At 41.0% G+C, this 12,791-nt stretch overlaps 2 protein-coding genes and 1 pseudogene across 3 annotated transcripts in view; 1 reads left to right on the top strand and 2 right to left on the bottom strand.

Moving 5' to 3' along the window:
* Nucleotides 1–1,156: 1,156 nt before the first annotated feature.
* LOC145487306 (ATP-dependent RNA helicase DDX42-like) lies at nucleotides 1,157–8,153 on the top strand. The gene is made up of 11 exons (XM_081466062.1): nucleotides 1,157–1,309; nucleotides 1,815–1,912; nucleotides 2,022–2,115; nucleotides 2,735–2,815; nucleotides 3,456–3,557; nucleotides 4,783–4,902; nucleotides 5,673–5,746; nucleotides 6,173–6,223; nucleotides 6,314–6,424; nucleotides 7,132–7,320; nucleotides 7,735–8,153. Exons 1-11 carry the CDS (start codon nucleotides 1,237–1,239, stop codon nucleotides 7,888–7,890), a joined length of 1,149 nt encoding a protein of 382 aa, XP_081322188.1. The 5' UTR covers nucleotides 1,157–1,236; the 3' UTR covers nucleotides 7,891–8,153.
* An 807-nt stretch (nucleotides 8,154–8,960) lies between these two features.
* LOC145487288 (uncharacterized) overlaps nucleotides 8,961–12,791 on the bottom strand; it is a 30,699-nt gene continuing 26,868 nt past the window's right edge. The window contains exon 5 of the mRNA XM_081466043.1: nucleotides 8,961–10,231. Within this exon, the coding sequence (XP_081322169.1) occupies nucleotides 9,981–10,231 (251 nt within the window). The 3' untranslated portion in view covers nucleotides 8,961–9,980. The remainder of the gene's footprint in view (nucleotides 10,232–12,791) is intronic.
* The window catches only part of LOC145487290 (peroxidasin homolog), a 5,141-nt pseudogene continuing 4,386 nt past the window's right edge, over nucleotides 12,037–12,791 (bottom strand). The window contains exon 3 of the transcript XR_014049389.1: nucleotides 12,037–12,791. This exon is cut by the window's right edge and continues 22 nt beyond it. The product of XR_014049389.1 is annotated as a peroxidasin homolog (transcript).

The following is a 12,791-nucleotide window of genomic DNA, read 5'->3' as shown; positions in this document are numbered from 1 at the left end:
TTCTAACTGCAAACTTTTCTGCTAGTTACACAGCTTACTGATTTGGATAATACGTCTGTTCTTTCTGAAGACGAAACGATTATCAGCGAAATACACCTGACGCCACCTCTCTCGGGCAAAGAAGGAAAAAGATTACAGTAAATGGAGAAAGTCAAACTTCGATTGTTTGAGAGTGATTATGTGAGTGACAACTAATTAAGGAAAGAACACCCAGGAGAAGGTTTTTGATCAAATTTCGGACACTCATAGATTTGTTGTGAGGTGAAAAATTGCGTTTAATTTTTCAAACAAATGTCTGTAACTTTGCTCGTGTACTGCGACTCGCTTTTACAGACGTATGCGCTCAGAAAAATATAAACCTTAATTGTGGCTTTCCTAACGAGGCTATTTCAGTCCCTCGAATTAACTTTATCAGTGAGTTGTGAGGAGTTCGTTCGATTCGCAATTTTTCCCAAACATCTACTGAAATTTTTTGCCTTTTTGCCCCGTCCCCTCCCCCGAAAAAACAAGATGGCTGCGTCAGAAAGTGTGAAAAAATTGCTGGGCCCATACGGAGTACGGACCTCTACGGAACAGTTCTGCAAAGTAACAGCATTTCAGCTGGACGGAAAAGATAGGTTGGTAAAATGTATAAGCTTTTCTTTTCTGTCGTCCACACGAGAATACGGCTACAAAGCAGTCTGGTTCCGAGGTAAGTTTACGTATGTTGTAAAGGTAAGAATAACGTGACAAAGCGTGACAAACAATGTGCTTTGATTACATAATTACGGCCGGAAATATGATCTATGTATAACCCTTTGTTGTTAAAGTATCCGTGAAAATATTCCTACCACGTGTCGCGTGGAATATATATATAAAAAAACTAGTTCGTGCTTTCCGTCTAAAAACATGTAGGAACACTAGTTCCTTCCAAAAAGAAGTTAAGCATAGGATTCTGCTCTGATTACCTCCTAGTTCCGCTGGATTTAAATAACTGTTCACCCATATCTGTAAACTGCGGTTATGTTGTAATTAAGTTGTCTATGCCAAAGGAAACTCTTAATTATTATCCTCTGTATTTTGTATCACGTATAAGTTAGCTATCATTATGTATATAAGAACCTTGATGCAAGCGATAAAGTAGATTTAGTTGATTGTACAGCAGTCGTGATTATGAAAGTGAAAGGGTTTTTGTCTACTGGATGTATAAAGAACAGGTCGTGATACAGATCAACAGAACCATGAGCTAACTTTGTGATGTTATTGAACGTTTGTTCCGCAGAGCCACAAGTGAGATCGATTGCAAACAATGTTCGCCCTGACAGACAAAGTAAGCTTTACCACATAATTTTTAAATTTCACTCCCATGTTTTAAAATCCTTGAGACCTTGGTAAAGCCTGTACTCGAACCGAGTGGCCCATCATGGTATTAAATTAAAGTCAACTTTGTTTATACGGGGTAGCTCTTTCAGCACTTAAATGCACTTATTTCTAGCTTCTGTATCATGAAGGTACTAGGGGTATTTCTACTTCTCCCGGGTTGAATAATATTCTTCTTTGTTCAAACCCCCCCCCCTCCCGCTTCCCGCCCCTCCCCGGCATTTATTGTTCCGGTTCCGAATACAAGCTTAGATAGGCACTCTGAAAGTTAAGTGTCTTCAGAAGACCCAAACCCGAACCTGCTCCATCTAGATACGATCGCGGTAACCAATACGCCTTGGCCTTCCATACCCACCTTAACCTAGCAGCGGTTAATTCCTAGCAATTATTTCTTTACCTGCCTAAATTCAGTTGTATAGCTGTCATGAACGTTCTTGTCATAATCTTGTTCGTAGCATTGCTCTTCAGTGCGACGTTCAAGAAGAAAGTTGAAATGCTTTGTCGGGATATCCTAACGGATCCTATCCGAGTGGCCGTGGGAGAACTTGGCGAGGTAAGCGCTAAGAACGGTAAGCGCGTTCTTTGTTTTGGCATTCGCAATCGAGCAGTCTGACAATCTGTGATGGACTTAACCGTTTGACGTTTTCTGTTTGACAATTCAGGCAAATGAAGACGTGACGCAGATTGTGGAGATCTTGCCGAGTGTCACTGACAAATGGACATGGCTGACAAGACATCTGGTCTCTTTCACATCAGGTACTGTCAAAAAAATGGTTTTTCCTTCGCTAAAAAAGTGAAACATTTAGTTACTTTCAAAACAACACTCTAATAATTCCTTGCTATTTTCTTTTATCAACCTGTAAGTACAGGTAATTGTATGTAAGCGAGTGCAATTAAGGATTACACTATGAGTGATATTTGAATGAAGTATTTTTCTCAGTCATATATGAAACAATTGGATTATGAGCTCGAGATTTCTATTGCGTGATGGTTGACGAGGGCGCAGCCCGAGTCAACTACATGTATCAGAATTGGTTTGGGACACTAACTGACTGCCGTTTCTTTGTTTTGGAGCACCAATATTGTTGCTAAGTCATGTGAAAACACTATTGGAGAGGTGTTCTTAAAGTTTATCTTGACAAACGTATCAGCTTTTCTCTCGTTTGTCCGTCGCTTGAATGATAGACAGTTTAATAGGGTGGTCTGATTCTAATTCTAAATCTAATTCGGCCGGGCTTTCTTCAGTATGTTTCTGGTATGATTGACCTTTTAGCTACTTTAAGCTTTGGGGTGTTTTCGAAATTAAGTTTTAGGGGAAAGAACTTTTTAGTTAACGCTAATTAAGTTTCTTTCCCCGGCCTTTTTCCTACTTTAGCTGGCAGTGTACTTATCTTCGTAACGAAAAAGGCCAACAGTGAAGAACTCGCCGGAAAACTTAAAACCAAAGATTTTGAAGGTTTGTTCAGTGCGCTTAGCATATCTTTTGGTCTACAGAGTGTTGGCGTAGCTTCAAAATAATATCTCCCTTGATTTTCCCGTGGTAGCTTCTTTTGAAAAAGCTGTTTTGCCAGCTGCACGATCGTTCCTCCACAAGGATTGCATGGCGACGAGTCAACAGATCTCCGATCAAGGAGAATGCTTTTCTAGAAATGAAGAACGGGATTTCTTCGGGAAACTTCTTTTGCTTTGTTAAATCTGTCTTTAGTTGTTTTAGGGCGTCGATTGCAAACAAGCCTACAGTGTGTTGTCGACGACTATATCTAAAACAAGTCGACAATTATTGCTTTTTGTATTGCTCGTTAGCGTTTACTTCATATGCCGCCGCTTTTGCGAGAAAATCTTTTTCGTGCAAGGTTCTTTCATTTAACGGGAAACTGCTGCCAACGAAGATGATCGCGACATGCCGATGTCTGTCACTGTTGCGTTGACAGTAACCATGAAACGTTTTGGAGGTTTGTCATCGATAGCTTGCTTGACATACTCGCTCTATTGTTACCGATGACTTTGTTCACAGTCGAGAACTGACTGGGTAAAGGCGTTTTAAATTCCTCTAGTCTGTTATGTTTCTTACTAATGATACATGTTGCTGTCTTTAGTGGTTTTGCTGCATGGAGACATGGACCAGTTCGAGAGAAATAAAGTTATCAACTCGTTCAAGAAACAGGAGATTCCTATTTTGGTCGCCACCGATGTGGCTGGTAAGAAACAATCTATTCTTTGTGTTTTTGTAAGTAGAGAAACGGTTTCAGCGCTAAGTAGTTCAGGCGCCGGATTAATTTGAAATTCGGAGGTCAGTGTTCAAGTCCCATTTGACCGCTATACACCCTAGTGCCTGGTTGTTCGAAAACCGGTTAACGCTAACCCAGGATTGGAAGTTAACCGAAGTATTAATTTTCCTTGAGTAAAAATGTTTTTCACAGCCTATGTTTTGTGAAGTTGGAGATTATTCAAACTCAAGACTAAATGACAAACAATGTAAACAGAAAACCTCACGAAAAGTTACAAAAATGAAATCCGAATTCTCACCACTCCTGGGTTAGCTTAATCGGACTTTAAACATCCCGGCCCAGGGGCCGTTTCTCATTGAAAGCCCTGGAAACTTTTCAGGCCCACAAAACCATTTTTAGTTAATCTGTATCTGAAAAACAGAGAGGTGTGCACGCCTGAAACTTCTTCTATGAAGAGAACCTCTGTTGATATTAATGATAGTGCTATGTGAATAAAACAGCTCTGTAATCATAAGGTTTGAGATTTTGCTACTGCTTTCCGGTTGCGAAAACGTTTCGGGACCTTCGAGAAACGGGTCCCTGGACCCTATCCATTGGCCCAAAAGTTCCGAAATGTTGCAAACGTTACCAGGGAAATGGTGCGGAACTTTCCCGGGACACTAGTGCCGACGTCCAATGCCGAGCCAACGGCTTCGCCTCCAGCCGGTTAGGGATTGTTGAGCTTGTTATGGTTAATTTGTGACATTTGTTTCTAATGTTTTAATGTTCCCTCCATCATCACTTACCGATGTCTAAAATAAAGCAATGAACCAGTCAAAGCTCAGCGCAAGAACACAACCGTCGCAAAGCGTGGGAAAAAAAGCGCGGGAAAAGCTGCTTACGCCATAAGTCATAGTTGGCTTGCGTTGCGCACGTGATTGGGTTAAAAAGTAAGCTCTGATTGGCTTAGCATGATTGATTCTTTTTCAAACCAATCGGAGAAGAGCTCGGCAAACCCTGAACTCAGCAAAACACATAATAACTGTTGACCGTCGATTCAAAATCTTTTTTCAGAAAGTTGAGCGTTTGTGCTGTCACGTAACAACAACAACAACAACAACAACTTTATTTGTACTCAACACAGAAATTAGAAATTAACTGAACAAAAATAAGTTAAATTAAAAAGAGTACACGTGTTAATATCATTCCTTCATAGCACGTTCCTTCACGTTCCTTCATAGCTTGGACATCCCGTCAATTAAGACTGTCGTAAATTATGACGTTGCACGCGACATTCACACACACACGCACAGGATTGGTCGAACTGGAAGAGCAGGTAAGCTTTCATTGCAGTCGCCTTCGTTCATATTACTGCTCTTCAAGACCGTTTTAGATTGTACTCGATAACTATTTAACCGATAGATTACATGTTGCCGTGTGTCTCTTCGGAATGGGTGCGTTACTTTGGGGTGATCTTGATCAGGATCAGTGATCCAAGATCACTCGGATCTTAGTGCATCAAAGGAACCGATGAATCTGTGACCAGAGTTCGTTTCCTTTGATGCACCATCTTGGATCACTGATCCTGATCCAGATAACCCCAAAGGAACGCATCCTAAGTAATCGCGAATGACGTCAAAATGTGGTAAGAAAAATAAAGAGCCATTAGGCGTGTGTGTCAGTAATGTTCTTACTACATTTTGACGTCTTCTGTGATCTATTACTGAACAGACGCACGGCAACATGAAATCCATCCTTTTTTATACAGTAAAGAAACAAAAATTGTCAATGACCTCATCTATACGTCTGTCCTCCAATAGATCATAAGTAAGAACCAATCACAATACAAGAGATTATTCGACTTATTACATAATGCCGAGGAGTGGGTTACAGAGGTTTGCACGGCAGCCATGTTGCATGGTAGGAACAATGAAACTGTTTTACATTAGAAAGAACATTTTTGTCCCATAGGAAGAGGAATCTATTGTTCCTGTCATGCAACATGGCTGCCGTGCAAAACCTCTATAGAAAATTTTTCTTGCGGTTTTGTTTTGTTTGATAATGAACGGGGCGATTTGAGACCATGTTTTTGTTTTCTTTGTACAGGCGAAAAGGGTGTGGCATATACGCTCCTTACGTCTGCGGACCAAAACTTTTCAGGAGATCTGGTGCGGAATTTGGTGAGTTGTAAAGTTTGCTTTGATGTTTAAAGGGTAACGGAATAAGATATTTGACTGGCGACGAAGAGGACACTCTCTCCCTATATAAGTTCTTTGACTCCAGAAGCAGGTTTTTGCAAGCCCAGTTACGCTAATATGAGGACTTAATTAATTCTTTGAAGAAAATCTTACTTGAGAAATCGAAGTTTTCGTTATACTCGCTCTTGGGATGTATTGAGACAACTCGTGCATCTTCCAATACCGCAATTTGCAATTTTATTGTGGGAGGTTGGAGCGGAGTATGGAGGTCAACTGCAGGTGTTTGCAACGCGCGCGAAACGTGTGTTCGAGAGAGTTCCACGCGGTTCTTGCGCGTTGTATAACTTATATTGTGTGTCCGAGGATTTTCCTTTTTTTGAGGGCTAGTTTTCATTTTTTCCTCCTCAGGAAGGTGCCAATCAAGCGGTCCCTGAAGCTTTGATGGACATGGCTATGAAGGTATGAAGACCTTTTCACTATCTTTGGATATGTTTACTCCAAGAGTTCTAAAGCTTTGTGTCTGTGTGACTGTCTCATTCTCATTCACAGAACGCCTGGTTCCGGAAGTCGCGTTTCCGTCACGGCAAAGGAAAAGCCAGCGGAAGAGAGGGAAGACCACGCATGCGTGAAAGACCCCGCCTGGGAATGCAGGCATCGACGGTAAACTGCTTTTGTTAGATAAATGGATATTACGATACTTGTTTTGTTATGAAGTTGCGGTCAATGAGAAGGTTAATCATTTATACCCTCATCGGCGGTTGATTTACTTTATTACACGACTAAGCTGGGCTAGAGAGTTAATAACTCAATAAAATCAACCAATAAGATTGCTTCATTGCTGGGCCAACATTTTTCAAGTATTGTACCAGGCTGTGTCCTGAAAGATCTCGCGTGCTCAGGGTGAACTGAAACCAATCAGAACGGTGCTAATATATTTTCAGCCAATAAGGAGCTTAACTGAAACCAATTGCGACTCGACCGTGCGCATTTGCCCGCGCTAAGCACGACTATCACGTTTATGTTACGAGCTCTGATTGGTTCACTGCGTTGGTTCTCGGATGTGGCCACAGCTTTGGTTTTGGTTGACTACAGTCCTTTAAACCGTTTTGCAAACACCTCATTTGCTTTAAGTTAAAAGTTTTTCCATTAAGAAAGGACAATTTTCAAATTCCATATGCACAAATGTTCACAAGGAGTGATGTGGAGTTTTTTTCAGCACTTTGGCGTCTCTGCTTTGGGCGATATTCCCTCGAGACAACCGAGAATTCAGTTGGATCTAAGCCACGCAACTACGAATAGAAAGTTAGCAGTGAGTTTCTAGAGAACAGAAAAGTTAAGGATTTTCTTGTTTTTTTTTTTCCCCACAGGACAACCATGTTGGTGATGACAGAGGAGCACAGCATTCCCACTCAGATTCAACTTATCCGCAATGGTCTTCCGTGTCATCGTCTTCGTCCAAGTCTTCATTTCGTCCGCCATCTTCCTCAGCGTCAGGCGGAGTGTTCGCTTCTACAGCAAGGAACGATCGAACATCAGCTCTCAAAGCCGCCTTCCAGGTATTTATTTTCCATCCCTCCATTCTTAGTGCGTTAGGAAACGTTACATGATGTCCTTTAAAAGTTGGTAAGTTACGCTACTTCAATATGACAAAGAGAAGATCACGATACCGTCACGCTACTATTACGCTAGCTTAAGGTTGATACGTCACGGACGACGCCTCTTTAAAAGATAAACCAAATTTATATTTTTTTCAAGTTCATCGCACATAATTTGTCTAAATTACATTTCGTTTTTTCCGTGGTTGTTTCTTTCGAGTTTATTTCTTGCCCTTCCCCTCTAGCAAACTGTTAACTCTGAAATGACATTGATTATAGTAAACCGTGACATACCGTCACGTAGATGAACTAAGTCACGTTTATGGCAGCTTCTGTCACGCTTCAGTCACGTTTTGTAATACTCTCGTTCACCAGGCGCAGTACAAGTCTCACTTCTGCGCCGCCGCCTCCTCCACCTCCAACACGTGGGACGTCAGAAGTCATCACAGCACTGCCAAACCTCCCGACAGGCCTAAAGCGCCCAAACCACCAAAACCGCCCGACAAAAAATCACGCTGGGATCCAGTCTAGTGAAAATCGCTGGGGTACATCCAGAGCAGACAGACTTTAAAAATCCATCGCTTTTCCTATGACATGAATAGCTGTATCTTCGTCGTTGCTCCTCGGAGAACAATTGTTACAATGAGAAAGTTTTAACATTTGTATTGTCCTAGATGTGGTTCTATTTGAGCAAAAAATGAAGTTGACTTGTTACTCGCATGTTACTACTGTTGGCATCGTAGAGAAAAGCTGAACTAGGCAGAATTTGTTCTCAACCAATATAGTTACCTGGTTTGTAGGACTTTTAAAGTTTGCAGTGACAAAAAGGACGAGTACATCAACAAAATAAAACGCAAAGAAGGCGAAATAAAAATAAAAAGCAACAGAATTATTAAGAGTTTCCGGACCCTTCTCCTCACGTCTGAGCCAGAGGTGTATGGGCGAACATTTAGGACTACGAAAACCAGCGGCTTGATAGAAGATGACCATTACATACTTATGGTTAGCACCCGCTTTGAAAACTCCAAGAAAAATTGTCATACCCTTTGAAAGCCCTTGAAATGAAGAAAAATCCTTGAATTTTTACCAGCAGCAGTCTTCAAATGCCCTGAGACTACAGCCGAGATAAACTAGCAAGGCTAACATGGATAAGGGAATAACAATACTTTATTTATATACAAACTAAGTTAAGAAAACATTTTAGTCTCAAAAAGTTAATTCCGATGACTCTAACAGTGCAAGTAATCCTGCACGCCCTCAATGCACTCTGTATTTTATCTCCCTCGATCTAAACAAATTTCGCTTGATACTTTGAGGGAACTCAGTCTGTAAAAATTGCTGAATTGTCCTTGAAAATCCTGGAGTAAAAGGTTTGAAGTGTTTGAACCATATATACATGTTGGACGGTAGATTTTAGCCATGTAGCTAATGTAAAGAACTCTGGACAGCACAGGCTTCTTATCGAGGGCATAAGCGATATCATTGTACCCTATTGTCTTCATGCTAAGACTCTCCCTAATAATTCACCTTGGTTTGTTGACAAGCGTTTGCCTATCACCCTGAAGCGTAAAAGTTTATTTGGCGTTAATTATGTATTTTAGTTTCCCTTCCTTTGGTCTTCATTTTCCATTTAGGTCACAATTCTCGGCTAGAATAACTTATTTTAGGAGGCTTGCATGTTCCTTTTGATAACAAGAAACTACAGATGGTCGCTAAATTTAGTTCCCGTTCTTTTGTTCCATCCACCTCCTTGCCATCACATAACCTGGGATGAAGCGGTCTTACTTCCTCCGCATGGCCACCACCCTGTCCACCCCCCTACCCCCTCGCGCCCTTGCCACACACCGCCGGGAAGAGAAAAGGAAGGCGTGATCATAGTTAATAGAGGGGACTGGTTATGAAGCCCGACAAACATCAAAGGAGGAGACAAAGATGCCAAGATTTATGTTGGAAGGTCCACGACCGTGCACAATCTTTTGTTTCGCGCTCATACACTATGCACGAATTACGTAACCAACACGTTTCTATTGGTTAGTTCCTTAGTACGGAGTAAACAACTATTGTGTTTTGCGCACGGTCAAGGCCAAGAAAGAGAACAAAAACATACAACAAAGAACTTTAAAGAGTTTCATAACCATTCCCCTCTATTAACTATGGCGTGATTGAACACCAGCTCTCACCATAGCAAATTTATTAACAACGGGTCATATATACCAGAAAATCATCTCCTTTTCAAGGAAAGGTTCAAAACTTTAAGTCAATCTGGCATACTCGTGTTTTCTGGCTCATTTTTTTGAAGAAAAATTACAAAAATTCCGACCGTTTCCTTAATAATTAAATCGACTAATTATTAAAAGCTGTGATAAGCGACCACTAGAAAATCATTTGCTAGAACAACTGCTGTAAAAATTACAGTTTCTGGTTTAAAATCAATGATTGTTGAGGAAACTACTTTTATGTTCATAAGAATTCCAATTCAAGAATTCCACTCAAGTTAATGAAACAACTACTAATCATTGTTTGTAATCGATCAATTACTGTTAGCTGTGATAAGCGAAGATCAGATGTTGGCATGCGCATTTTCGTCACTAACAGGATTAAACCTGTTATTGGTATTATTTCTACGATAACGGCCTCAGTTTCATTTCAGTGAATTTAAGTGAAAGATCACCTCTGAAGTAGTACCACCTGGCTCCTCGGACAGCACGTGTATCTCCCAGGTATTGTCCGTTTAGATTGGAGTCGTGGCAACCTTCGTACCACCAAGCGCCTGTATAGCGTACAGCACAGTTGATACCATACCTGTCATTATCTCTGTCTTTTGTAGTAAACGCCATGTTATTATGTCCTGCTAACGAATCTCCCGCTGTACCTGAATATGAACCAACTTCAAGTCGATACTGCGCCTTCTCACACCAATGTTGAATCTGCCATATTTGGCGTACACTTTAGCTCCGTTCCAGTCCTCCAGCTCCACTCGTAGAGAGCTCGGTCTAGAGGTCGTCAGTCGGTGGATCTTGTCGTTTCCTAACCAGAACTCAGCAGTCAGCTGACCAAAGCCTGTTTTGTAGTCGTTCCATCCCCGATAGAAGTCTACCGAGCCATCTTGTCTTCTCTAAAAGACGGTCCAGCCTCCACCGTCAGTGCGCATGTCACAGTAGACAGTAAAGAGTCCTCTACCGTCTGGGTTGACAGAGTACAATCCACTTTGAGTATGGCCTGATTTTAGCAGATCAGAACAATCTGATAAACAAGGAGAAACTTACGCTTTAAAAAAAGAATTGGTTCATGCTTAGCGTGCGTATATCAGGTTTTATAATAAAAATAGGACCTTGCGCGCACTCTGATTGGACAAAAATTTTATCAGAGTATAAAACATAGAAACTTGTTTTATTGTTTTTCGCCACATTACCTCTGTATCATAAAGCAAATGAAGAAGCCTAAGCCTTGTATTTAACTGTGATAAAACACTCTGGACATTTGAGAATACTCGAGAAATGCAAAAAACAGTCGCCTTCGGCTCGTATTTTCTACATTTCCCTCGTGTTCTCAAATGCCCGTCGTGTTTTATCACAGTGTAATACACGGCTTAAGCTTCTCTATTTGTTAATTATAGATTTTCTAATCAGTTATCTGGGCAGATAGTGACAGGAAGGAATTTTGGTCCAAGTTTCATCTGTTATAATTTTTCCTAAGTTATAGTTTCATAGGTTATAAGCTATGCGTAATATCGAGCTACTCCTATGGTGAAAAACACTAATGCTTTAAAAACAGCAGAAAAATTATAATAAAGAATAACCTAAGCTTCCTTAAGCGAAAATAATGATTCTGACAGTACTTCTTCACAGATCTTTTCTCAGGACTACATATCAGACAAGCTGTCCCAGACATGTCGAACGGGATATGCACTCTGGCCCCGGACGTATAAGGTAACTCATACCCCCTACCTCATATTTTGGGACGTTTTTAATAAAACAATTATTGCACTGGCGCTTGTTGGATACGAGATAATTATAGCCAACTCGGTGCTACGCGCCTCGTTGACCATCTGCCATCTCATCCAACGCGCGCTCGTAGATCAATTAAAAAAAATATTCTACCCTGGATGGTAACACAGAAGGGAAAATACCATATACTAGTGGAGTAAGCAGACCTTAAGTACTGTAGATGTGAACGGGTCTAATTTCAACTTAGGTAGCCCCTTATGTAGTTATGGCAACGCATCTCAAAAGAGCCGAAGTACACTTTCAAGTCGAGTTCAACCATCCTTACCAGCTTACTTATGCACTATTAAAACAATTTCAACGAACAGAATATCAATTAAGTGGGTTTTTCTTCGGCATATCAGAACACAACACAAGACTTGCCGTTCAACATGCCCATCATTTTCGTAATACTCGCTTGCTTTCAGACATCTGGTTTTCAAGAAAATAAAAACCAACATAGAAAATGTAAAACTCGAACTTCAATGAGCTTTTTAATAATAATTATTAGACCTGCTTTCCGCGAGTTGGAAGATGAATGGAGTCGTGTAAGTGCCTTTGCACTCCCTGGTGCATTCACTCGAAGTGAAATTCACACTGCTGGGACAGTGTCGAGATATTCAGGCACACCCGTGCTGTTTGTTCCTTCAGCAACAACTTTAATCGACAGTTTTTGTAAGAGAAGCAAATCCAGGGCAGCCCATAAATGGCTCTCTCACTTGAAGTATACTTAGAAGTTACTTTGAGGTAACTTGCTATTGCAATTCACGACTTAAATACGAAAAGGCAGCGCAAGCTGACTAGTTTTGTTTCTCTTGGTGAAGAGAAGTACTATCAGACTTCTAGGAATGTATTTCTGGGAATCAACTCTCTTTATAATTGTGATAATTTAATCATTCCACCCATACAATGTATCTTACCTGTACCTCTTCCCTTAACAACTTCAACGTCACTTATAGTCTCGGTGTCAAACACTCCTGCACTTGTAGCCACACAAATATAGTTCCCAGCATCCCCTACTCTCAAATCTCTTATGATAAATGCATGGTTTGTCCTGTGACTCCTTCCCACGGGCAGTGCTGCTCCTTGTCTTGTCCAGCTGATGACTGGTCGTGGATCACCAGCAGCGCTACAGTTTAACGTCAAAGTTTCGCTAGTAACACCAAACACCTTTCTAGGTGGCTTAACGGTAAACACAGGAAGAGAAACTACAACTAAGATAGTTTTCCTTTCAATATTTCCTAAAAGGTTGACTGCTGAACAGAAGTATGCGTCAGAGTCACTTTTACGGACATCGGAAATTTTTAAGACACTGTTGTTATAGTGCGTCCTTCCCTGGGTAACTGACCAGATGACTTCCTCCAGGTCACCACTGGTACCGGGTTTCTGGTCACGTGACAGGTTGGTAGAGTGACATTACTTCTTTCGGTGACGTACGAAGGTCCCGGT

This window comes from Orbicella franksi, chromosome 5, assembly GCF_964199315.1.
Source record: "Orbicella franksi chromosome 5, jaOrbFran1.1, whole genome shotgun sequence".
In the NCBI taxonomy this organism is placed as follows: Eukaryota; Metazoa; Cnidaria; class Anthozoa; order Scleractinia; family Merulinidae; genus Orbicella; species Orbicella franksi.
This window is presented reverse-complemented; position numbering and strand designations above follow the sequence as displayed.